Consider the following 24,190-nt stretch of genomic DNA (forward strand, 5'->3'; position numbering starts at 1 on the left):
GACATTTTTTGGATAATAGGTGTCCATTTTAGGTCATGAGATATGATGGAGCCTAGAAATTTAAAGGTCTCTACTATTTGATACTGTGCTTCGGTTCTAGTATTGTGAGAGTGAGGTAGGATGGGAGGGTTTTCTCCTGAAATCTACCTACCAACCATTTCTGCACGGTTTTAAGTTCTGTCTGTATCAGTTCTAGATTGTTCCAGCGGCACCTACTTTTGAGGGCTGAAGTTGTTCAACCTCCCGCCTGTATCTTGCGGTTTCATCGTTGTCTCGAGATGAGACTCAATCACTGTTGTATCATCTGCAAATTTCAGTATTTTAACAGATGGATCGCTTTGAGATGCAAGATCATTGGTAGCCACAGACGGAAAGAAGAGAAGTGGTGAAAGTACACAGCCTCAAAGGGGCCCCCCCCTGTGCTCTATTTTTCTTACAGGTGGCAAGTCTGATGTAATTTTTCCCAGCTTCACCTGCTGTTTTCCCTATCTGTTAGGAAGCTTGTGATCCACACTCTACAAATATGCCTCAGGTACTGCTAGCTGATTTTCAGCTCGGGTTGTGTTAGAAGGCGAATGTCCCGGTTCCTGGATAGTATTTGAATGCTCTGAACTGGAAAGTCAACAAAGAGGGACCTCTTGCACTAGAGTCTTTCATTATTCGCCATTGCAAGATGCTGTAGGATATTTAAGTGCAAAGCCATTATTAACAGCATCGCCTGGTCGGATCTTAGTTGTCGTCGGCATGCAAAATCTCGTAAGGGGTCCAACATTGTGGATCCGATGGTTTTCAAATGGTACATCAACTAGCCTTTCAAAAGTTTTCATAACTACAGATGTTAGAGTTTTAACTGGTTCAGTAGTCGTTCAGTTCTCTTGATGGAAGGCTTCTTCGTGGCACTGGGACGGATAGTGGAGCGTTTGAAGCAGGAAGGAACATCGATAGCACATCTCTTAGTGATTTCGTTGAAGATTTGGGTGAAAAATGGGGGCCAATACCGGACAGTTGCTAACAGACTTTTAAGCAAGAAGGTGTTATCTTGTCTGGGCCTGGTGCTTTTCTCCAGGCTTCTGTCTGTGAAATAGGATCTTGCACTTCCTTTCTTTCTGAGATCACTAGGGGTTGTAAACCCCAAATGAAATGGGTCTCAGCGTTGTAGGAAGTTTGGCTATTGTTGGTATGCGTCTGGAGATAGAGGTTGTGGGAGAAAGGCGGACTGTAGATTGTTTTCTTTTCAAACCTACAGTAGAACACATTCATTAGGTTGGTTCCTGCCAATCTGCTGATTTCCTCTCCAGCTTGGGAAGGTGGTTTGGTTGTAACCTGTGATATTTTTTGAGAGTTTTCTCCTACATGTTTGCTGTTTCGTTTGGTGAAAACTGATTTTTTAGCTTTTCAGAGTAGTTTCTTTTTGCTGCTCTGATCTCCTTTGTTAATACATTTCTGGCCTGATTATACAGCATTCTATCACCCTTTCTGTAGGCCTCTTCTTTGGAACGACGTAACTGCTTAAGTTTAGCTGTGAACCAAGGTTTGTTGTTACTATATATACGCAAGTTCCTGGTTGGTATACAAAGATCTTCACAGAAGCTGACATATGATGTTACAGTATCTGTGAGTTCATCCAAATCTGCAGAGGTGTCTTTAAAAATATTCCAGTCTGTACAGTCAAGGCAAGCCTGCAGCTTTAACTTTGCCTCTTCAGTCCAAGTTCTCACTGATTTAGTTATTGGTTTTGTGGCTTTAAAACATAGTAGGTTTTGTGGCTTTGAAACATAGTAGGTGGCTGTTGGTTTTGTGGCTTTGAAACATAGTAGGTGGCTGTTGGCCAGTCACTATCTTTCATCCCAATCTTACTGAAAGGGTTATTGTGAGGATAAAATGGAGACAGTGATATGTATACTGTGTACATTGTTAGGGATGTCAGGTCTCCTGCTGTGGGCCCCACCAAATCTGTCCGTTGCCAGCTGCCATTTCAAAGGCTAGCGTAGGGGAAACTGATGAAAACTGAGCAGGCATGCCAGCAATACACCATTCTGCATTGTCAAGTCCAGAAAAAAATGGTTTCATCACAACATCAGCGATGACATTGTTCTAGAATTTGCCAAACGTTATGTGGTGTTGGTAAATTCTGGAGCAGGGGTCTGCAACCTTCGGCTCTCCAGATGTTCATGGACTACAAATCCCATCAGCCCCTGCCAGCATGGAGAGCCGCAGGTTGCAGACCCCTGCTCTAGCGCATCATACCTGACATTGTGCACTAGTGACATTGTGCACGGATGTCACACCAGTGTCCCTGTCCCTATCACCCGAAATCATCCCAGAAGTGCCAAACAGTGGGCTGGCATCCCTATACACTATTTTGTTTTCCTTAAAGGAAAGGCAACATGAGAGAGGCTCCCCACCCCCCCCCCCCCCCACCCCCCCCCCCCCCCACCCCCCCCCCCCCCCACCCCCCCCCCCCCCCACCCCCCCCCCCCCCCACCCCCCCCCCCCCCCACCCCCCCCCCCCCCCACCCCCCCCCCCCCCCACCCCCCCCCCCCCCCACCCCCCCCCCCCCCCACCCCCCCCCCCCCCCACCCCCCCCCCCCCCCACCCCCCCCCCCCCCCACCCCCCCCCCCCCCCACCCCCCCCCCCCCCCACCCCCCCCCCCCCCCACCCCCCCCCCCCCCCACCCCCCCCCCCCCCCACCCCCCCCCCCCCCCACCCCCCCCCCCCCCCACCCCCCCCCCCCCCCACCCCCCCCCCCCCCCACCCCCCCCCCCCCCCACCCCCCCCCCCCCCCACCCCCCCCCCCATGGGAATTGTAGTCCATAACATCTGGAGTGCCAAAGGTTCGCCACCACAACCATAGAGGTTTGGATGTTGCCTGGAGCACATGTTGTTGGGCACCACCCTGAGCCTTTCGGGGGAGGGCGGTATATAAATTAAAGATACGATACAATACTCTGGGATGTCCTGACCCTGCTACTAGTTATTGTCAGAAGGGATGTCCCATACCCATGCAATTCGGGCATGACACCAGCCAGCGTGGCGGAGCGGTTAAGAGAAGCCGCACTCTAATCTGGAGAACCGGGTTTGATTCCCCGCTCTGCCACTTGAGCTGTGGAGGCTTATCTGGGGAACCAGATTAGCTTGTGCACTCCAACACATAGCAGCTGGTTGACTGGGCAAGTCACAGTTCTTCTGGACTCTCTCAGCCTCACCTACCTCACAGGGTGTTTGTTGTGCGGGGTGAGGGGGGAATGGAGATTGTAAGCCCCTTTGGGTTTCCTTTCAGGAGAGAAAGGGGGGATATAAATCCAAACTCTTCTTTGGTTCCCTCCATTTTCTCCCATTTGGGGCCAGAGTCCCAGGGGGCCTCCCCCTGGCCACCCTATTTTGGGGACAAAATGTTGACTCTCTATTCCTTGGTGGCAGTTTAATGAAAGACAGATGTACTTTCTCCTGGAAGTGGAAAGGCAGTTGACTTTTAGATGGGATAGTACTGACTGCAATAGCATCTTTTCTTGTCTCTGCGCTCAGCTCAAAGGTGGCTTGGCCATTAACTCCCTTTGTGTGTCCCATTTCCTACTTCCCACCCTCCTGGTCTTCCCGACGGTCCCTCACAGGTAAACCACTGTAACAAGAGCGCCGACCGAGCCCTTCTCATCACAGACCAGCACCTGTACAAGATGGAGCCAAGGAAGCAGTACAGAGTGATGACGTCCATTCCCCTCCAAATGGTGAGTGTGTCTTGCAGTGAGAGAGGGCTTGGGCGGGGTGTGTGTGTGTCTAAGATTCAAAATTACGCCGGTCCTATACCAACTGCACTGGCTGCCAATCGAGTACCGGGTCATGTTTAAAGTTTTGGTATTGACCTTCAAAGCCATTCGCGGCCTTGGCCCTGCGTATCTGAGGGACCGTCTCTCCCTATACCGCCCTTCTAGGCCCCTCCGCTCATCGGAGGTGGACCTACTGGTGATCCCTGGCCCCAAAGGCCGTCCCGAAGCCCTGGCCTCTACAAGGAGGCCAGGGCTCGCTTACGGCTCTGGCCCCTACCTGGTGGAACAGGCTTCCAGGTGAGATCAGGGCCCTGCGGGACTTACAAAGTTTCCGCAGGGCCTGCAAAACGGACCTGTTCCGCCAGGCGTTTGGCCAGCCGGGATGATGTCAACTCCGCCATAAGAACACCTGGCCTCCCGTGGGTACATAAAAGAGGGGGAGGGGTTGAAGCCATCTGTAGTTTTAGTGTTTTATGTATTTTGATGTTTTAGGATGTTTTAAATTGTTTATTATTGATGGACACCGCCCTGAGCCTTCGGGGAGGGCGGTATATAAATATAATAAACAAATAAATAATAAATAAAACTCCTCAGGGCGGGGGAGGCTCCCAGATGGGAAGAGCCCCTCGGATTTTGATTCCCATGTTCTTCCCCTCTTGGCCCTGAGCGAAATGGGATCTCACAGAATGTTCCAGAATGTTCATGATAGGGAGGGCACAGCCTGAGACCTACATCCCAGCCTCCTTGCAAAGGATTGCGTGGTTAGCCTTTCCGAGCAGACGTGGCTATAATGCCACCACCCACTCACTTGTGGCTCTCTTTCTAACAATTGAGCCCACCCTGGTCCTTTCCTGAAGATACCATCTTGTGGCAAACGACACAACATCAAATCTTGCTGTCCATTCTTTTGAAGCTCCATCAAACAGTGGGAAATTTGTGGTCCATCTTTTGGGCAGACTTTTGCATGGGAAGAAAGCATGCCAGGCGTTTGACGGAGTCTGGTAAAATCCTACTCGTCGATTTAGGCCGGGGGTCGGCAACCTTTTTGAGACTGAGGGGTGAGCCTCACCCCAAAATGGCTGCCACAGGAGGTTGAGCAAAACTCAAAATGGCTGCCTGTAGAGGTGAAGCCAAATGGCATTCCTCCCTCCTTACACTTGCAGGAAAACAGGAAATCCTGAAAGGGGGATGGAACCACACCCAAAGGAAAGGCCACATGCTTACTGGCAGAGGTGGGATCCAGCAGGTTCCTACAGGTTCCCAAGAGTAGGTTACTAATTATTTGTGTGTGCCGAGAGGGGGTTACTAATGGGTGATTTTGCCACGTGATTTTTGCCTTAGTTACGCCCCTTCTCTCAGCAGTAGCGCACAGAACTTGAAGCAGTCTAGCAGAGGTGCACCGGCGTGCGTGGCAGCCTGCGCCTGCGTGCATTTGTTTCCCGCCCAAGGACTGGCGCAGTGGCTGCATCTTTGCCACAGCCCTGCCCAGGAATGTCCTGCCCCTGGAATGCCAGGCCACGCCCCCGTCATGCCCCGCCCAGCCCCATTGGTGCTACACCACAGTTTGAATCCCACCACCATGGGAACCTGTTACTAAAATTTTTGGATCCCACCACTGCTTACTGGCCACACTGATCCTTCGGTGGAAAACTCTTTCATTCAAATGGGGGAAGCCACTAACAAGTCCACCTAATTATGGCTCCACCCACTTTCTGAAAAACATGGGAAGTATTAAGGGGTGCCCTGGTGACCACAGTACCACATTGGGGCATCTTGATTCAGCCACTGATTACATCCTTGGTTTTGGAGAGGTGTCACCGTGTGACTTTCATCCCGACAGGTGACAGGAGTGAGCGTGACCAGTGGCGTGGACCAGCTGGTGGTATTCCACACAAAGAACCACCACGGGCTGATGGTCTGCCTTCACAAGATGCGTCCAGTCAATGACAACCGGGTTGGAGAACTGGTGGGCGTGCTGGTGGACCACTTCAGAAGGTGGGTGATGGGAATTTGGGTTGGGCGGGGGGTGAACAGAGGGATCCCAAGGCACGTTTGCGGGGGGGGGGGGGGGCTCTGATGCCAGACAGCACAGAGTTCCTGTTTTCGTTTGGAAACCCAATTTTGCTTCCCTCTCTGGAGGCCAGGAACAATAATTTGGAAGGAATGCGGAGAATTCTGTCTGCTTCACACGTTCTGTCAGCTGTAGAAGATGAAGTCAGGGCCGTAGGCATAGACAGCTTTAAAGAGAAATCAGACACGTTCATGGAGGTCAGGTCAGTCACTGGTGACTAAAAGGAAGCTCCGCATTCAAAGGGAGGGAACCTATGAGTCCCAGAGCTAGGAAGGAACGTCAGGGAAAGGTCTTAACCTCCATGCCCTGTTGTTGGCCCTCCAGAGGAACCGGTTGGCTATCTGTGTGAGACAGGATGCTGGACTAGATGGACCCTCCCTGGTCTGACCCAGCAGGGCTGTTCTTATGCTGTGTTCGATAATTTCAATTCATTGGTTCCGGTCAGAGGTGGGATCCCGCAGGTTCTCACCAGTTCCCGAGAGTGGGTTACTAATTATTTGTGTGTGCCGAGAGGGGGTTACTAATTGGGTCTTCTTTCCCGTCTCCACGCCCTCGCCTCCCCGAGAGGCATCCTGCCTTTGGACATGAAGGTTCCATATAGCAATTGCGACTAATAATGTAACTCCCTGAACTGGGTTAATCCCTTTCAGGTACTGCAATTCATGGATTCTCAGCCTTTTGTACCTTTTATCTCACCAGTCTCTATCAAAGAACCCGTGTGTTTCACCATTTCTGTGTTCAGTTGGGGCATTTTCTATAATGTGATGATGATTTAGAAATGACCTGGTGCAAAAAAATTTTTTGGGGTCGTGGTGGGGTGGCTGTCCATGGGGGGGGACATCCAACTCAGGTTTTGCCCAGGGCTCGGGTTTACCTAAGTACACCTCTGCCCCCTTTGCTGGGGGGGGGGGGTGGCTGGCTGGCGAGGGAACCTGTTACTAAAATTTTTGGATCCCACCACTGGTTCCGGTGGAAAAACTGCTATGAGAACAAAATGGCTTAAAGAAGTTCCGCCTGCATCTGTGGCCGGCATCTTCAGAGGTGTATCACAGAGAGAAGTTCCGCCTGCATCTGTGGCCGGCACCTTCAGAGGTGTATCACAGAGAGAAGTTCCGCCTGCATCTGTGGCCGGCACCTTCAGAGGTGTATCACAGAGAGAAGTTCCGCCTGCATCTGTGTCCGGCACCTTCAGAGGTGTATCACAGAGAGAAGTTCCGCCTGCATCTGTGGCCGGCACCTTCAGAAGTGTTGTTGGACCACAGGATGCTGTAGCACACTTCTCTCTGTGATACACCTCTGAAGACGCCAGCCACAGATGCAAGCAAAACGTCAGGAACAAGATGTACCGGACCACGGCCACGCAGCCTTGAAAACCCACCACAACATGCCAGGAGGGAGGCTCCATGGGAGAGGCAGCGTGACCTCCTCATGAATTTCCCTCCTTTGGCATTCGGTGGAGGCAGTCATGCTGACTCCTGTCCCCTTCCAGCTGCTTCTGGGGCAAACCGCAATTGCGTGGTCGCAATGGACGGACAGCCTGTCTGTGGTGGGATTAGGTTTGACCCTCTGCTCTGGGGACAGCCTTGTGGAAATCAGCGTCTGGAGTGGAGAAGCAGGGAGGGGCGTCTGAGCCGGGATTAGGGGATGGGTGATCCACAGAGACCCTCTTCTCTGGACTCTGGTGCTCTCCACTCTGCAAGTGTAACCTCTTAACTGTGGGTTCTGTGGGGCAGAACTTAGAATGAGTTTGCAACAACAAATTTTTTAAAACAAAATGGTTTACATTCTTAACATATAACATATAACATCAATATTTAACATCACACGTCAAGGTCCTGTTCAGGTTTCATTTCAAGTCCTTCTAGTGACAGTCTTCTGATACTGCCAAGTCCAACTCTTCTTTGCAAGTGGGTTGGCTCCTGAAGACTCCAAGGGCTTGACGAACAGGATTCAACATGATGAAGGTTTTCAGGAGAACTCTCACCCATTACAAACATTAAAAACCCTGAAACAATAAACTCCAACATTTACAACATAGCAAAAACAACAACTACCTTCCCACTAGTTCCCAACAACATTGCAGTCACCTTAACAAGGTGTTAAGGGCTTATACAAATCAAGGTCCGAGTCTGGTAGCCTTGTCTCCTCCAAACTACATGAGCTCTGCAGCCTCTTGCTGCTTTGAGTCTCCACACCATTCTGGGTCAACCCATTCTGAGCATGGGGGTTACACAAGCAAGGAGCAGCGGTGCTTCCCAGAGGGAGGCCTGCTCTTGAGGAGGCTGGATCACAGCCTAGGCTTGGCTCTGAGAGCGCTTAGCCTGCAGAGAAGGCGGCACCCCGTGTTTTTTTCTTTGTGGGAAGTGACGGGTGGGATCAGAAGTGGAAAAGGAGGGTCGGGTCCATGTGCATATTTTTGCAGCCTCGTAGGGTTGCCAAGTTCTAGACCTGCTTCATTTCTGGGCATTCCTGTGCTATGGGGCAACCAGGCCTCAAGCTGGCAGAAATGCTGCACCAGGCCATGTCAGCAAGCAAAGAGCAAAACAGCAAAGGCCTTTACTGGCATATTGAACCCTCTGACCTGGAAGTGATAAGATCTAGTGCTTCCCTCGGTCATGAACTAGGGATGCCAGCCTCCAGGTTGGGCCTGGAGATCTGCATTTAAAACTCCAGCCAATGCAATTCTGGGTTGCATCAATAGGAGTACAGTGTCCAAATCGAGGGATGCGATTGTACCTCTCTATTCTGTATTGGTTAGACCTGGAATATTGTGTACAGCTCGAACACCGCAATTCATTGACAAGCTGGAAAGGGTCTAGAGGAGGGTTACAAAAATGGTCAAAGGTCTGGAGTCCATGCCCTATGACCATGGTGGCGAACCTTTGGCACTCCAGATGTTATGGACTACAATTCCCAATTGGCCATGCTGGCAGGGGCTGATGGGAATTGTAGTCCATAACATCTGGAGTGACAAAGGTTCGCCACCACTGCCCTATGAAGAGAGACTCAGGGAACTGGGGATGTTTAGTTTGGTGAAGAGAAGGTTCAGAGGTGTCATGATAGCCATGTTTAGCTATTGGAAGGGAAGTCATGTTGGGGAGGGAGCAATCTTGTTTTCTGCTGTTCCAGAGACTAGGACCAGGAGTCATGGGTTCAAGGGGAAGGAAAAGAGATTCCACCTAAACGTCAGGAAAATCTTTCCTGACTGTCAGGGCTGTTCGACAGTGGGGTGCACGGCCTTGGAGGGTGGTGGAGTCTCCTCCTTTGGATTTTATAGAGAGGTTGAATGGCCATCTGTCAGGAGTGCTTTGATGGTGTGTTCCTGCATTGCAGGGGGTTGGACTTGATGGCCCTTGGCGACTCCTCCAACTCTATGATTCTATGACTCTACAGGAATCAATTCCCCTGGGGAAAATGGCTTCTTTGGAGGGGGGACGGGCATGATGAAGTCCCCCCCCTTCCCCAACCTTCCTCAAGCTCCTCCCTCAAACCTTCTAGAAATTCTGAGCTTGGAATCACTACTGGGTTGTTGGCAAACACGGCTGAGAGGTCTGAACTAGCCCCATGGTTGGGCTCAGAAGTCAACCACCGATGCGGAGAGAGACCCTCCGGGTCCTCCGGCTAGAATTGCTACTGGCAGGGAGACGTTGCACCTCTGAGTTTGTGGCAGGGCAGAGAAGGAAGGTTTGTTGGGGTTGCCAAACTTTAATGCCGTTTGGCCCCCACTATGCAGCAGCAGGTGGCAGATGGGAGCCTTCTGTAGGAGCCCCCCCCCCTTGCCGCAGAGCCAAGACGTCACCATCTGCTCCCAACAGCTGCGCCCCACGGCTGATTCTGACCAGTTGTGGGGAAGAAAAGAGTGACTGAAGGACAAGTGGGGGGTGAGGGGAGGGGAGGGGGGGAGGGAGGGAGTGGTCAGTTTACTGTTCGTTTCCCCCAGAGCTTCTCAAAGGAGATTTTGAGGAATTACCACCCAGTCAGGGCAGGCAGACAGCTGGCGGGGTGGGGCTGGGCAAGATTGCGCAGAGAGCAACTCAGCGGGAAGGTCAGGAATTTGCACACCCAACATAACTTCATTCACTCGTGCCTTTAGAAATGTATAGCCCGCCCTTCCTGGGGGGAGGGGGCAACCGAAACCACGATACTGAGACGCGATAAGCCTCAAGACCCCATTCAAGAACGACAAAAAGGCTCACTCAGGCAGCAGAGTCCTGCTAAAAGCAGTTTAGATCTTCCGCACACAAAGGAGTTGGAAAAAATCTCCACAAGTGACATTCAAATCATAGAAAAGCAAAGAGCAAGATTTAACCGGACTCCTGGAGTGGACACATGAAAAACTAACACAATGCACACCGCAATTCCAGAAGGACAGTGACAAGCTGGAACGGGTCCAGAGGAGGGCGACCAATATGGTCAAAGGTCTGGATTCCTTGCCCTATAAGGAGTGGTTTAGGGAGCTGGGGATGTTTAGTCTGGAGAAGAGAAGGTTAAGGGGTGACATTACAGCCATGTTTAAATATTTGGAGGGATATCATGTTGGTGAGGGAGCAAGCTTGTTTTCTGCTGCCTCAGAGACTAGGACACGGAGTAATGGGTTCCAGGGGAAGGAAAAGAGATCTCACCTAAACATCAGGAAGAACTTCCTGACTGTCAGGGCTGTTCGGCAGTGGAATGCACTCCCTTGGAGTCTGGTGGAGTCTCCTTCTCTGGAGGTTTTTAAGCAGAGGCTGGATGGCCAGCTGTCTGTCAGGAGTGCTTTGATTATGTGTGTTCCTGCATTGCAGGGGGTTGGACTTGATGGGCCTGGGGGTCTCTTCCAACTCTATGATTCTATGAAGGAAGTGCAGGAAGGGGGGCAAGCAAAGTGGTGGTTTGGCTCATGTTTGACAGGAATACAGTTTAAATGAAGCAACGTGGGAAAACCACACAGGCTGTTCTGCCTGCATAAAAGGCCCCTAAGAACATAAGAACTAGCCTGCTGGATCAGACCAGAGTCCATCTAGTTCAGCACTCTGCTACTCGCAGTGGCCCACCAGGTGCCTTTGGGAGCTCATGTGCAGGATGTGAAAGCAATGGCCTTCTGCTGCTGCTGCTCCTGAGCACCTGGTCTGCTAAGGCATTTGCAATCTCAGATCAAGGAGGATCAAGATTGGTAGCCATGGATCGAATTCTCCTCCATAAATCTGTCCAAGCCCCTTTTAAAGCTATCCAGGTTAGTGGCCATCACCCCCTCCTGTGGCAGCATATTCCAAACACCAATCACACGTTGTGTGAAGAAGTGTTTCCTTTTATTAGCCCTAATTCTTCCCCCCAGCATTTTCAATGAATGCCCCCTGGTTCTAGTATTGTGAGAAAGAGAGAAAAATGTCCCTCTGTCAACATTTTCTACCCCATGCATAATTTTATAGACTTCAATCATATCCCCCCCTCAGACGTCTCCTCTCCAAACTAAAGAGTCCCAAACGCTGCAGCCTCTCCTCATAGGGAAGGTGCTCCAATCCTTCAATCATCCTCATTGCCCTTCTCTGCACTGTTTCTATCTCTTCAATATCCTTTTTGAGATGTGGCGACCAGAACTGGACACAGGACTCCAAGTGCGGTCGCACCACTGCTTTATATAAGGGCATGACAATCTTTGCAGTTTTATTCTCAATTCCTTTCCTAATGATCCCCAGCATAGAGTTTGCCTTTTTCACAACTGCCATGCATTGAGTTGACATTCCCATGGAACTATCAACTAAGACGCCCAAATCCCTTTCCTGGTCTGTGACTGATAGCACTGACCCCTGTAGTATGTATGTGAAGTTTGGATTTTTTGCCCCTATGTGCATCACTTTGCATTTTGCTACATTGAACTGCATTTGCCATTTCTTAACCCCTAACCCTGTCCCCACATGTGAATTCTCTCCAGCATCCCGATTCTCAGTAGTTGTCCTGTGAGTACTTGAACCAAATGGCATTCCTTCCTCCTTACACCTGCAGGAAAACAGGAAACCCTGAAAGGGGAATGGGACCACACCCAAAGGAAAGGGCACATGCTTACTGGCCACACTGATCCTTCAATGGAAAACTCTTTCATTCAAATGGGGGAAGCCACTAACAAGTCTCTCCTCAGAGGGAGAGACAATGTTCAGACATTGCATCTGGAATTGGCAGGCTCCATGTCTGTTTCTAACATGAATATGTTTTCTAAGCTGGATTTTGCTAGAGGAGGGCAGGAAGCTGTTCCTGTTGGCAACTGAAGACAGGATTCACAAAAACGGATATGAATTATGGCAGTGGTGGGATCCAAAAATTTTAGTAACAGGTTTCCATGGTGGTGGGATTCACACAGTGGTGTAGCACCAATGGGGCTGGGCGGGGCACGACGGGGGCGTGGCCATGCATTCTGGGGGCAGGGCATTCCTGGGCAGGGCTGTGGCAAGGACGCAGCCATTGCGCCGGTCCTTGGGAGGGAAACGAATGCACGCAGGCGCAGGCTGCCATGCATGCCGGTGCACCTCCTGCTAGACTGCTTCAAGTTCTGCACTCTACTGCTGAGAGGAGGGGTGTAACTAAGGCCAAAATCACGTGGCAAAATCACCAATTAGTAACCTCCTCTCAGCACACACAAATAATTAGTAACCTACTCCCGGGAACCTGTGAGAACCTGCTGGATCCCACCTCTGAATTATGGGCAGAAAAATGCCAATTGAACATTAAGAAGGATTTTTTTTGCAGTAAAAGTAGTTTAGCAGTAGACCTGGCTGCCTGGGGAGAGGGTGAGCTCCCCTTCTCTGGCAGTCTTCAAGCAGTGGCTGGACCAACACTTGTCTGGGATGCTCTAGACCAGGGGTGTCTAACTCTGGTACTTCAGATGTTCATGGACTACAATGCCCATCAGCCCTTGCTGGCATGACCAAGCCATGCTAGCAAGGGCTGATGGAAATTGTAGTCCATGAACATCTGAAGCACCAGAGTTGGACACCTCTGATGTAGACTGATCCTTCATTGAGCAGGGGGTTGGACTAGGTGGTCTGTACAGCTCCTTCCAACTCTATGATTCTTTGGTTCCTGTTGTTCTCTTCTCAACTAAGACCTTGAAAGGATATCACACAGGAACACAAGCAGTTCTTGGAGCTTCTAGCCCTCAGGGGCTAGAATAAGAATGTGCTTTTACAGTATTTCTGTTTTCTATATCATATTTACATTAACCACTGGTAAATCCTACATGGACTGAACAATTCTCTGCGGGTGCGATCCTAAGTATGCTTTTCTTGTGAGTAAGTCCCATTGACCTCACTGAGGTACATATCCAAGTGCACATGAATAGCTTTAAGCTCTTATAATCATTAGGAAAAGGGTCTGAAGTCTGCAATCTCTGTTTTTTAAAAGTTTTAGATTATTCTTTCTTGTATTGTCGAAGGCTTTCATGGACGGAATCACTGGGGTGCTGTGTGGTTTCCGGGCTGTATGGCCGTGTTCTAGCAGCATTCTCTCCTGATGTTTCGCCTGCATATGTGGCTGAGGCATCTTCAGAGGATCTGATGTAGGAAAGGAAAGCAAGTGGAGTATATATACCTGTTGGAGTAGCAGAAACTCTTCAGCAATTTAAAATAAGACAATTAGACCTTCTAGGGAAGGAAGGCACTTTGGTGGGAGCTGGCCGCGGTGCTGAACGGAGAGGGATTGAACGGGTGCTTGCCATGGAACACGCCTTTCACATCTGCTTTCCACATAAGGGCTGCCCCAAAATGTTTTCCAGCTGAAGAGGCTGCCCTGCATATTCTGGGCTGTCCATCCCAGCATTCCTTGCAGGATGCGGTAGCTAAAAAAGCAAATTCAGTTTTGGGCAGCATCCGCAGAAGTATAGTATCCAGAACACGCAAAGTGATGGTATCGCTTTACTCTGCTCTGGTTAGATCTCACCTAGAGTTTAGTGTTTTGTTTGGGATACCATTGTTTAGGAAGGAGGTATACAAGCTGGAACATGTCCAGAAGAGGGCAAACCAAGTCCTATGAGTATGTTTAGAGCTGAGTATGTTTAGCTTGGAGAGGAGTCAACTGTTAAGGCCTTACGCGGTCTGGGGCCTCCTTACCTGCGGGACCATCTTACCCCATACATCCCGAATCGGTCTCTGCGCTCGGCAGAGGCCAATCTACTGGTAATCCCTGGCCCCTCAATGATGTGGCTAGCCTCCACCCGGGCCAGAGCCTTTACAGCTCTGGCCCGGCCTGGTGGAATGCTCTCCCTCCAGCTGTCAGGGCCCTGCGGGATCTTAATGAGTTCCGCAGGGCCTGTAAGACCGAGCTGTTCCACCGGGCCTTTGGGGAGGCCGGCTGCTGATGGCCCCCCCCCCGAACATCAGTGGGTTCTGCCGTCCACCTCCCCCCTTTTGTTGTAGGGGACTTGATAGTAGGCGCCATCTTTTATGCTGATTTTAATAATGCTGCATTTTAATAGGATGGGGTTATTTATATAGAGCCAAAAACTACCTAATATTTATTGGATTTTAGCTTTGATTTCTGTTCTCTATTCTGTTCTGTTCGCCGCCCTGAGCCCTTCGGGGGAGGGCGGTATAAAAATATAACCAATAAATAAATAAATAAATAACTGAGAGGTGAGATGATAACCATCTTCAGGTTCTTGAAGGGCTGTCATATAGAGGGTGATGTGGACTTGTTTTCTGTTGCCCCAGAACGTTGGATCAGAACCAAAGGGTTGCAGTTAAATCAAAAGGGTTTGTGGCTAAACATTAGGAAGAACCTCTTGACTGCGAGAGCAACTCCTCACTGGAACAGGTTTCCTCGGGGGGAGGAGGTTGCTATTTTTGCAGGTTTATACCAGAGGTTAGTTGCTGATTCTGTGAACTTAGGCAGATCGTAAGAGGGAGGGCCAGAAGGGTTGTCTAAATGCCTGACTTTGTTTCCCTTTCCTACATGCTCAAGTGAATACCCAGTGATGACCACTTGGAATCTTGAAGTAGTTTTCCTGCAGGCCAAATTGGCCAGGAATCCTGGACGTTTTTTGCCGTCCTCTGGGTCTCAAGTGCAGGCTACTGGGGGCATTATGCAGGGGGTTGGACTAGTAGACCCTGGAAGTCCCTTTCAACTCTGTGTTTCCATGATTCTGTGATTCTGCATTGTAACATAACTTCCAAATTGCATGTAGCTGCAAGAAACCTCTGTAACATTGCCAGTGTGTGGCACAGCAGCTTTGAAATGTCACAGGCCAACCTTCGTTTATAAGAGAGGCACTTGCGTGTCAACAATTATTTCCATTTGCAGTTAACCTTTTGCTCTTTGCAGTCAAGTCATAGCACTTGGGTGTGGGATTTAACCACATGGAGTGGAAATTTACCAGTCTTATGACTCAAGGCTATTACTGTTGTTCTCTAAAGTATGTCTGCTCAACAAACTGAAATGTTGTGGGATGAGAGCTAGGAATCAGGAAGGGACATGGGCTCAGTGGTAGAGCATTTCCTTGACATGGCCCCTCGACGATATGGCTGGCCCCTCGACGATAGGGCTGGCCTCCAAGCGGGCCAGGACCTTTACAGCCCTGGCCCCGGCCTGGTGGAACGCTCTTCCTCCAGCTGTCAGGGCCCTGCGGGACCTTGGGGAGTTCCGCAGGGCCTGTATGACAGAGCTGTTCCGCCAGGCCTTTGGAGGATCCAGCCGCTAATAGTGCCCCGTCTTTGGCCCTTAACATCTGGGCCACTAATCCATCATCGAGACTCGCCATGCCTCCCTTTATCATGGGGAGGGAGGGATTTTATATTATTGGAACGCTGGACGCCACCCTATATCTTGAATCTTAATTTAAATTTAAACCTTGGGCCTATATTTGGTAAACGCATTGGGAGATTTTATCGCTGCTTTTAAATGTTATTTAATTATACTGTTTTAAATGTTGTACACCGCCCAGAGCCCTTCGGGGATGGGGCGGTATAAAAATCTAATAAAATAATAAATAATAATAATAATAAGAAGGTGCCAGGTTCAACCCCCACCGTCTCCAGGTAAAAGAATCAGGCTATGGGCAATGTGAAAGACCTCTGCTGCCAGCCGAACCACAGCTGCCAGCCTTCATTGTCATGTTGGTGAGGGAGCAAGCTTGTTATCTGCTGCTCCAAAAACTAGGGCAAGGAGCAATGGATTCAAAATGCAGGAAAAAAAGATTCCACCTAAACATTAGGAAGAACCCTTTGACTTTCCAGGCTGCTCAGCAGTGAAATTCGCTGCCTCAGAGGGTAGTGGAGTCTCCTTCTTTGGATGTTGGCCTGGATGGCCCTTGTGGTCTTTTCCAACTCTATGATTCTGTGATTCTGCAATACTGACTTTGATTGAATCATGGTCTGCTTGAGAATAAATAACAAATATAGTAGGTATAATTTCAGTGCCAAATAACAATAACGAAATTCTATACCTGGGCTACAATCTCTGTTCATGAACATATGAGTGCCAACTCTATACATATAGAAGAGGAGGAGGAGGAGGAGGAGGAGGAGGAGTTTGGATTTATATCCTCCCTTTCTCTCCTGCAGGAGACTCAAAGGGGCTTACAATCTCCTTGCCCTTCCCCCCTCACAACAAACACCCTGTGGGGCTGAGAGAGCTCCGAAAAGCTGTGACTAGCCCGAGGTCATCCAGCTGGTGTGTGTGGGAGTGTACAGGCTAATCTGAATTCCCCAGATAAGCCTCCACAACTCAAGCGGCAGAGCTGGGAATCAAACCCGGTTCCTCCAGATCAGAGTGCACCTGCTCTTAGCCACTGCTCTTAGCCACTACGCCACTACGCATGCTGTCAAATATGTATCACAAAAAACACATATCTTTGCACGCAAGCATAATGATAAAGCCATAAGTGTGAAGTCCATCAATATTTGATAGGGCGCCATATAAATAAATAAACCATGAACAGAGATTGTAGCTCAGGTATAGAATTTCGTTTTTGCTGCTTCAGTATAAAGCAGCTTCATGTCTTCATGTGGGGATAGGGCGGTATACTAAATCAAATAATAATAATAATAATAATAATAATAATAATAATAATAATAATAATAACCGAAGCAAAATTGTGTGCAATTAGCACGCATACAATGTGTGTGAAGGTGATGAACATATTGCGCTTCCCCTAAGACACCTCTCATGCAATTTCCAAGTGTGAGACTCGAAGCCTCAGCTCTTTGAGAGGTGATCGTCTTGTTGGATGAGATTTTAATTTGCACCTCTGACACCGGAAAGGTGTCCTTGCTGATGAAGGTGCTACCGAGGAAAGAAAACCATTTCCAGCCATGTTCTCCGCGGCTCTTCGTTTTACTTTGCTGCCAGGACAAAGAGAATCTCAGTCAGTCCGGTCCATTTGTCAGGCGTTAAGAACATAAGAACATAAGAACAAGCCAGCTGGATCAGACCAGAGTCCATCTAGTCCAGCTCTCTGCTACTCGCAGTGGCCCACCAGGTGCCTTTGGGAGCTCACAGGCAGGATGTGAAAGCAATGGCCTTCTGCTGCGGCTGCTGCTCCTGAGCACCTGGACTGTTAAGGCCTTTGCAATCTCAGATCAAGGAGGATCAAGATTGGTAGCCATAAATCAACTTCTCCTCCATAAATCTGTCCAAGCCCTTTTTAAAGCTATCCAGGTTAGTGGCCATCACCACCTCCTGGGGCAGCATATTCCAAACACCAATCACACGTTGCGTGAAGAAGTGTTTCCTTTTATTAGTCTTAATTCTTCCCCCCAGCATTTTCAATGGATACCCCCTGGTTCTAGTATTGTGAGAAAGAGAGAAAAAATTCTCCCTGTCAACATTTTCTACCCCATGCATAATTTTATAGACTTCAATCATATCCCCCTCAGACATCTCCTCTCCAAACTAAAGAGTCCCAAACGCTGCAGCCTCTCCTCATAGGGAAGGTGCTCCAGTCCCTCAATCATCCTCGTTGCCCTTCTCTGCACTTTTTCTACCTCCTCAATATCCTTTTTGAGATGCGGCGACCAGAACGACCAGATGCGGCGTTTATTCTGATTTCTGGGCTCAGAGTAATGCCTGCAAACTGAGTACATTCTAGCTTGGGCTTTCAAATAATCTGGGTTTTTTTAAAAGTAATATACAGAGAATAAATTGACTGAGATGTTTCCAAAGTTTGTCTACAGTCGTTAGTATTCATACAGGCCTTTCAGCGTTCTGGCTGCTTCACATACATCTTCAGTAATTCTTAACAATCGCTCTGTAAGGTAGCCGCTGTTTTATCCCAAATTGTAGAGAAGGGGCCAGGGGCCAGGCTCTGCAGGATCATGACCCGGCACCTCTTTGTATGCAAAGGCCAAAATGGATGTGTGGTTGGAGGCTTTTACAGCCTGCTGTGATCTTGATTTATGGTCCAGTGTGGTGGAGTGGTAAAGAGCAGGTGCACTTTAATCTGGAGAACTGGGTTTGATTCCCCGCTCTGCTGCTTGGAGGCTTATCTGGATGCTATGGAGGCTTATCTGGAGCTACGGAGGCTTATCTGGGGAACTAGATTAGCTTGTGCACTCCAGCACATGCCAGCTGGGTGACCTTGGGCTAGTCACAGTTCTTTGGAGTTCTCTCAGCCCCACACACCTCACAGGGTTATGTGGGGGGGACTAAGGGAAAGGGGATTGTCAGCCCCTTTGAGTCTCCTTACAGGAGAGAAAGGTAGGGTATCAATCCAAACTGTTCTTCTTCTTCCAGTGTCCCGAGTGTGGTTGAGGTTTGAATCCTGCATTATTGCAGCTCCTTCCCATCTTGAGTCATCTGCTCAGGTTGCTGAACACCCTGTGGACGTCTTCCTCCAGAGCTGGAGCAAGGGAGACGGCTTGCCCCACTTTGCTGAAGTCTGGGAACCAGGGAGATGGTTGCTAGGTAACTACCAGAAAGCTCATTAGCAGCTGAGATTAAATAGTGGGCCTGGAAGGAAAGAAGGAAGGAAAGAAAGAACAGAAAGGGGAAGGTAGAAAGAAGGTGTTACACTGGAAGGGGGAGAGTGTGCTTACACACTGTGAAATGGCCTGGCCTGGCCCGGCTCGTCAGGGCTTGCCTGTACCTCTAGGGTCGAATCCCCACTGCCGTCTTAGCCAGCTTTCAGAACACAAACTAACCAGGTTTGAGGTCGTTTGATTGTTCTGCAGAAACACTGGCTAAAACGGCAGTCTTCATAGTCGACCTAGGCGGTCGGCTCACTCAAACCTAGCTAGTTTGTGTTCTGAAACCCTGTAGCTACAAGATGGTGAGTGGGGATTGGTGACCCGGCGGGAGGTAAAACCCTCAAACCTGGTTAGATTTGTGTTCTGAGAAAAAACCTGGCTAAAAGAGCGGCAGTGATGGGGATTTAAGCCGGGGAGGTCGGCCCCTCAAACCTGGTTAGTTGTGTTGTTCTGAAACCTGGCTACAGACAGCAGTGGGGATTACGAGCCCCGGGGGAGGTGGATCCCTCAAACTTCCCTGTGGTTAGTTTGTGTTCTGAAAACCTGGCTACAAGGCAGTGAGTGGGGATTACGACCCGGGAGGAGGTCGACCCCACTCAAACCTGGTTGGATTTGTGTTCATTGAAACTACTGGCTAAGATGGTAGTGGGGGGATTAGAGCCGGGGGGAGGTCGGCCCTCCAAACCCTGGCTAGTTTGTGTTCTGAAACCTGGCTAAGGCGGCAGTGAGGGGATTGACCCGAGGGAGGTCGGCCCTCAAACCTGGTTGGATTTGTGTTGCTGAAACCTGGCTAAGACAGCAGTGGGAGATTCGACGGGAGGTCGTCCCTCAAACCTTCTGGTTAGTTTGTGTTCTAGAAACCTGGCTAAGATGGTAGAGTGAGGGATTAGACCGGGGAGGTCGGCCCTCAAACCTAGTTGGATTTGTGTTCCTAGAAACCTGGCTAAGATGGTGAGTGGTGGGAGTTCGACCGGGGAGGTCGGCCCCTCAAACCTGGTTAGGTTGTGTTCTGAAACCCTGGCTAAAGGCAGTGAGTAAGGGAGGGATTAGACCCGGGGGAGGTCGTCCCTCAAACCTGGTTAGTTTGTGTTCTGAAACCTGGCTAAGGCGGCAGTGGGGATTAGAGCCGGGGAGGTCGGCATTGCCTCAAAACTTTCCCTGGTTAGTTTGTGTTCCTGAAACCTGGCTAAGGCGGTGAGTGGGAGGAGTTCGACCCGGGAGAGGTCATTGCCCTCAAACCTGGTTAGTTTGTGTTCTGAAACCTGGCTAAGACGGCAGTGGGGATTCGACCGGGGAGGTTGGCCCTCAAACCTGGTTAGTTTGTGTTCTGAAACCTGGCTAAGACGGCAGTGGGGATTCGACCGGGGAGGTCGGCCCTCAAACCTGGCTAGTTTGTGTTCTGAAACCTGGCTAAGACGGTAGTGGGGATTCGACCGGGGAGGTCGGCCCTCAAACCTGGTTAGTTTGTGTTCTGAAACCTGGCTAAGACGGTAGTGGGGATTCGACCGGGGAGGTCGGCCCTCAAACCTGGTTAGTTTGTGTTCTGAAACCTGGCTAAGACGGCAGTGGGGATTCGACCGGGGAGGTCGGCCCTCAAACCTGGCTAGTTTGTGTTCTGAAACCTGGCTAAGACGGCAGTGGGGATTCGACCGGGGAGGTCGGCCCTCAAACCTGGTTAGTTTGTGTTCTGAAACCTGGCTAAGACGGCAGTGGGGATTCGACCGGGGAGGTCGTCCCTCAAACCTGGTTAGTTTGTGTTCTGAAACCTGGCTAAGACGGTAGTGGGGATTCGACCTAGGTAACAGTCACACCTGCAGTTCCTGTTATTCACTGGACATGCATAAAAACAGATCTTCCAGGTCTTGGGGGGCATTTTGTTTGCTGTCCCCTCATTTTCACACAGAGGGAGATCAGCCGTCTCCTTTTATCAATTGATTCCGTTATGCATCTTAAGCAGTCGACATGCCTTTTGTCTCCCCGCTCGGAGCAACTTGCGTAGGAACGACACCGGGAAGCGCATTTAAGACAAGACGCTGCAGAGCAGGGCAAACAAAAAGAGTTAGGAGAACGACAACAGTCATTAAAAGCAATCTGAACAACCCCCAACGGAACCATCTGCCAGATGCTACCCAGGAGGGAGCAAGCAGGATTGCATGAGGTGTTGCATTTGAGCCTGGCCAAAACGATCCGCTGGCAGCAAACAAGAAATAACAGTCTAAAAATACAATATCCTGACATGTTCTTGATTAAAATCCGACAGCATCAGGAGACAGAGGAAAGCAACACCTGGCTACCCCGCTGGCATGCCGGCCCAGCATTGCCTTAACATAAGAACATAAGAACTAGCCAGCTGGATCAGACCAGAGTCCATCTAGTCCAGCTCTCTGCTACTCGCAGTGGCCCACCAGGTGCCTTTGGGAGCTCACAGGCAGGAGGTGAAAGCAATGGCCTTCTGCGGCTGTTGCTCCCGATCACCTAGTGATTGAAAAGGAGGGAAGGGGGGTGGAGGAGGGGGAAGGTGAGGAGTTTGGATTTATATCCCCCCTTTCTCTCCTGTAGGAGACTCAAAGGGGCTGACAATCTCCTTGCCCTTCACCCCTCACAACAAACACCCTGTGAGGTGGGAAGGGCTGAGAGAGCTCCGAGAAGCTGTGACTAGCCCAAGGTCCCCCAGCTGGTGTGTGTGGGAGTGCACAGGCTAATCTGAATTCCCCAGATAAGCCTCCACAACTCAAGCGGCAGAGCTGGGAATCAAACCCGGTTCCTCCAGATCAGAGTGCACCTGCTCTTAGCCACTATGCCACTGCTGCTCCCAAAAGGCTATGCTGGGGATCATTGGACCTGCATGGACATCTGTGTGGGTTGCGGACTGTGATGAGAAGGACAATTGCCACAGCAACGCGTGGCCGGGCCCTGCTAGTTCCAAATATAGATGTAAGCAACCAAGATTCCTTCCAGGATCTGATGAAACCTCAACAGAGCCCCCGGGGGATGGGGCGGTTTATAAATCGAAACAATAAATAAATAAATAAATAAACAAACAAACAAACAAACAAACAAACAAACAAACAAACAAACAAACAAACAAACAAACAAACAAACAAACAAACAAACAAACAAACAAACAAACAAACAAACAAACAAACAAACAAACAGCCCGTGGGGTTAAAAGGGCTGCCTCTTAATGTGATTGTTGTGGGAATGTCCTCAGCACTTCTGGTGGTCTCAGCTTGGTGCTGGGGCATGCCATCAGAAGCATTACTAGAAAACCTCCTATCACAAAGCTGGACATTGATAGAGTTGCCAAGCTCCAGGTGATGGCTGGAGTTCTCCTAGTGCTGCAACACATCTCTAGTCTGCAGAGATCATTTCCCCGGGAGAACGTGGCGGCCACGTAGAGTGGACTGTATGGCAATGTTCTTCACAGAGGCCCCTCCCCTTCACAAACCTCGCCCTCCTCAAGCTCCACCCCAAATCCTCAGGAATCCCCCTACCTGGAGTTGGAAGCCATAGCCATAAGAACATAAGAACTAGCCTGCTGGATCAGACCAGAGTCCATCTAGTCCAGCACTCTGCCTCTCGCAGTGGCCCACCAGGTGCCTTTGGGAGCTCACGTGCAGGGTGTGAAAGCAAGGGCCTTCTGCTGCTGCTGCTGCCGAGCACCTGGTCTGCTAAGGCATTTAGCTAGTGTCTACAACCCAGCCTGCTGGATCAGACCAGAGTCCATCTAGTCCAGCACTTGCTACTCGCAGTGGCTCCGCCCAGCCTTTTGGGAGCTCAATGCGGCAGGAGGTGAAAGTAAGGGGTCTTAAGAACATAAGAACTAAATTGATCAGACCAGAGTCCATCTAGTCCAGCACTTCTGCTACTGCAGTGGCCCACCAGGTGCCTTTGGGAGCCTTCACGCAGAGGTGAAAGTAAGGGTCTTAAAGAACATAAGAACTAGCCTGCTGGATCAGACCAGAGTCCATCTAGTCCAGCACTCTGCTACTCGCAGTGGCCCACCAGGTGCCTTTGGGAGCTCACGTGCAGGAGGTGAAAGCAAGGGCCTTAAGAACATAAGAACTAGCCTGCTGGATCAGACCAGAGTCCATCTAGTCCAGCACTCTGCTACTCGCAGTGGCCCACCAGGTGCCTTTGGGAGCTCACGTGCAGGAGGTGAAAGCAAAGGGCCTTAAGAACATAGAGCCCAGCCTGCTGGATCAGACCAAGAGTCACATCTAGTCCAGCTCTCTGCCTGCTACTAGCAGTGGCCACACCAGGTGCCTTTAAGAATCACAGGCAGGATGTGAACGCAATGGGCCTTAAGAACAAGAACTAGCCTGCTGGATCAGACCAGAGTCCATCAGTCCCAGCACTCTGCACTGCCAGCAGTGGCCCACCAGGTGCCTTTGGGAGCTCTCCACGTGCAGGAGGTGAAAACAAGGGGCACTTAAGAACATAAGGAGGCAACCTGCTGGATCAGACCCAGAGTCCATCTAGTCCAGCTCTCTGCCTGCGGTGGCCCACCAGGTGCCCAGCTGGAACCTCCTGAGCGGGATGTGAGAGCATAATGGCCATGTGGCTGTTGCTCCCGAAAGCACCCTGGTCTGCTAAGGTAACATTGCGTAATCTGGAGATCCAGGAGGATCAAGATTGGTAGCCATAGATCAACTTCTCCCCCATAAATCTGTGTAAGCCCTTTTTAAAGCTATCCCGGTTAAAGCTATCCAGGTTTTAAAGCCAGAAATGGGCTGGGGGTTTACTCTGTTGTCAGGACCTCGAGAGCCTGCATGCTTGTGACGAGAAGAATGGGGAGCTTCGGCGAGATCTCTAGATTTCCTGAACACTCCAGTTTCCATACTGGAAAGAATGAACCAGACCCATTCAGACAAAAATCTTCCTACCTTAATCCCCAAGCCTGCGTCCTGTGCCAGTGATCAGCTCTGCAGCATATCAGATTGTGAAACAGAGATTATCTGTGCATGTGCAGACAGCCCTGCTCTCACTGTGAGTCATGCGTTAACATATTTTCAATCACTAGGGTGTTGTGAGTTTTATGGGTTGTATGGCCATGTTCCGTTGTGGGATCCAAAAAATTTAGTACCAGGTTCCCATGGTGGTGGGATTCCAACTGTGGCATAGCGCCAATGGGGCTGGGCAGGGCACGACGGGGGCGTGGCCAGGCATTCTGGGGCAGGGCATTCCTGGGCGGGGCTGTGGCAAGGACGCAGCTGCTGCGCCGGTCCTTGGGCGGGAAATGAATGCATGCAGGCACAGGCTGCCACGCATGCCGGTGCACCTCCTGCTTCAAGTTCTGCGCGCTACTGCTGAGAGGAGGGGCGTAACTAAGGCAAAAATCACGTGGCAAAATCACCGATTAATAACCCCCTCTCGGCACACACAAATAATTAGTAACCTACTCGCGGGAACCTGTGAGAACCT

General features: G+C 50.2%; 1 protein-coding gene across 1 annotated transcript in view; it reads left to right on the top strand.

Annotated features, from left to right (window-relative positions):
- LOC125440664 (unconventional myosin-Ig-like) overlaps positions 1 to 24,190 on the top strand; it is a 75,382-nt gene that overhangs the window by 41,334 nt on the left and 9,858 nt on the right. Inside the window, exons 21-22 of the mRNA XM_048510523.1 lie at positions 3,614 to 3,727; positions 5,607 to 5,761. Coding sequence (XP_048366480.1) covers positions 3,614 to 3,727; positions 5,607 to 5,761 — 269 coding nt within the window. The remainder of the gene's footprint in view (positions 1 to 3,613; positions 3,728 to 5,606; positions 5,762 to 24,190) is intronic.

Source organism: Sphaerodactylus townsendi, linkage group LG11, assembly GCF_021028975.2.
Source record: "Sphaerodactylus townsendi isolate TG3544 linkage group LG11, MPM_Stown_v2.3, whole genome shotgun sequence".
Taxonomy (NCBI): domain Eukaryota; kingdom Metazoa; phylum Chordata; class Lepidosauria; order Squamata; family Sphaerodactylidae; genus Sphaerodactylus; species Sphaerodactylus townsendi.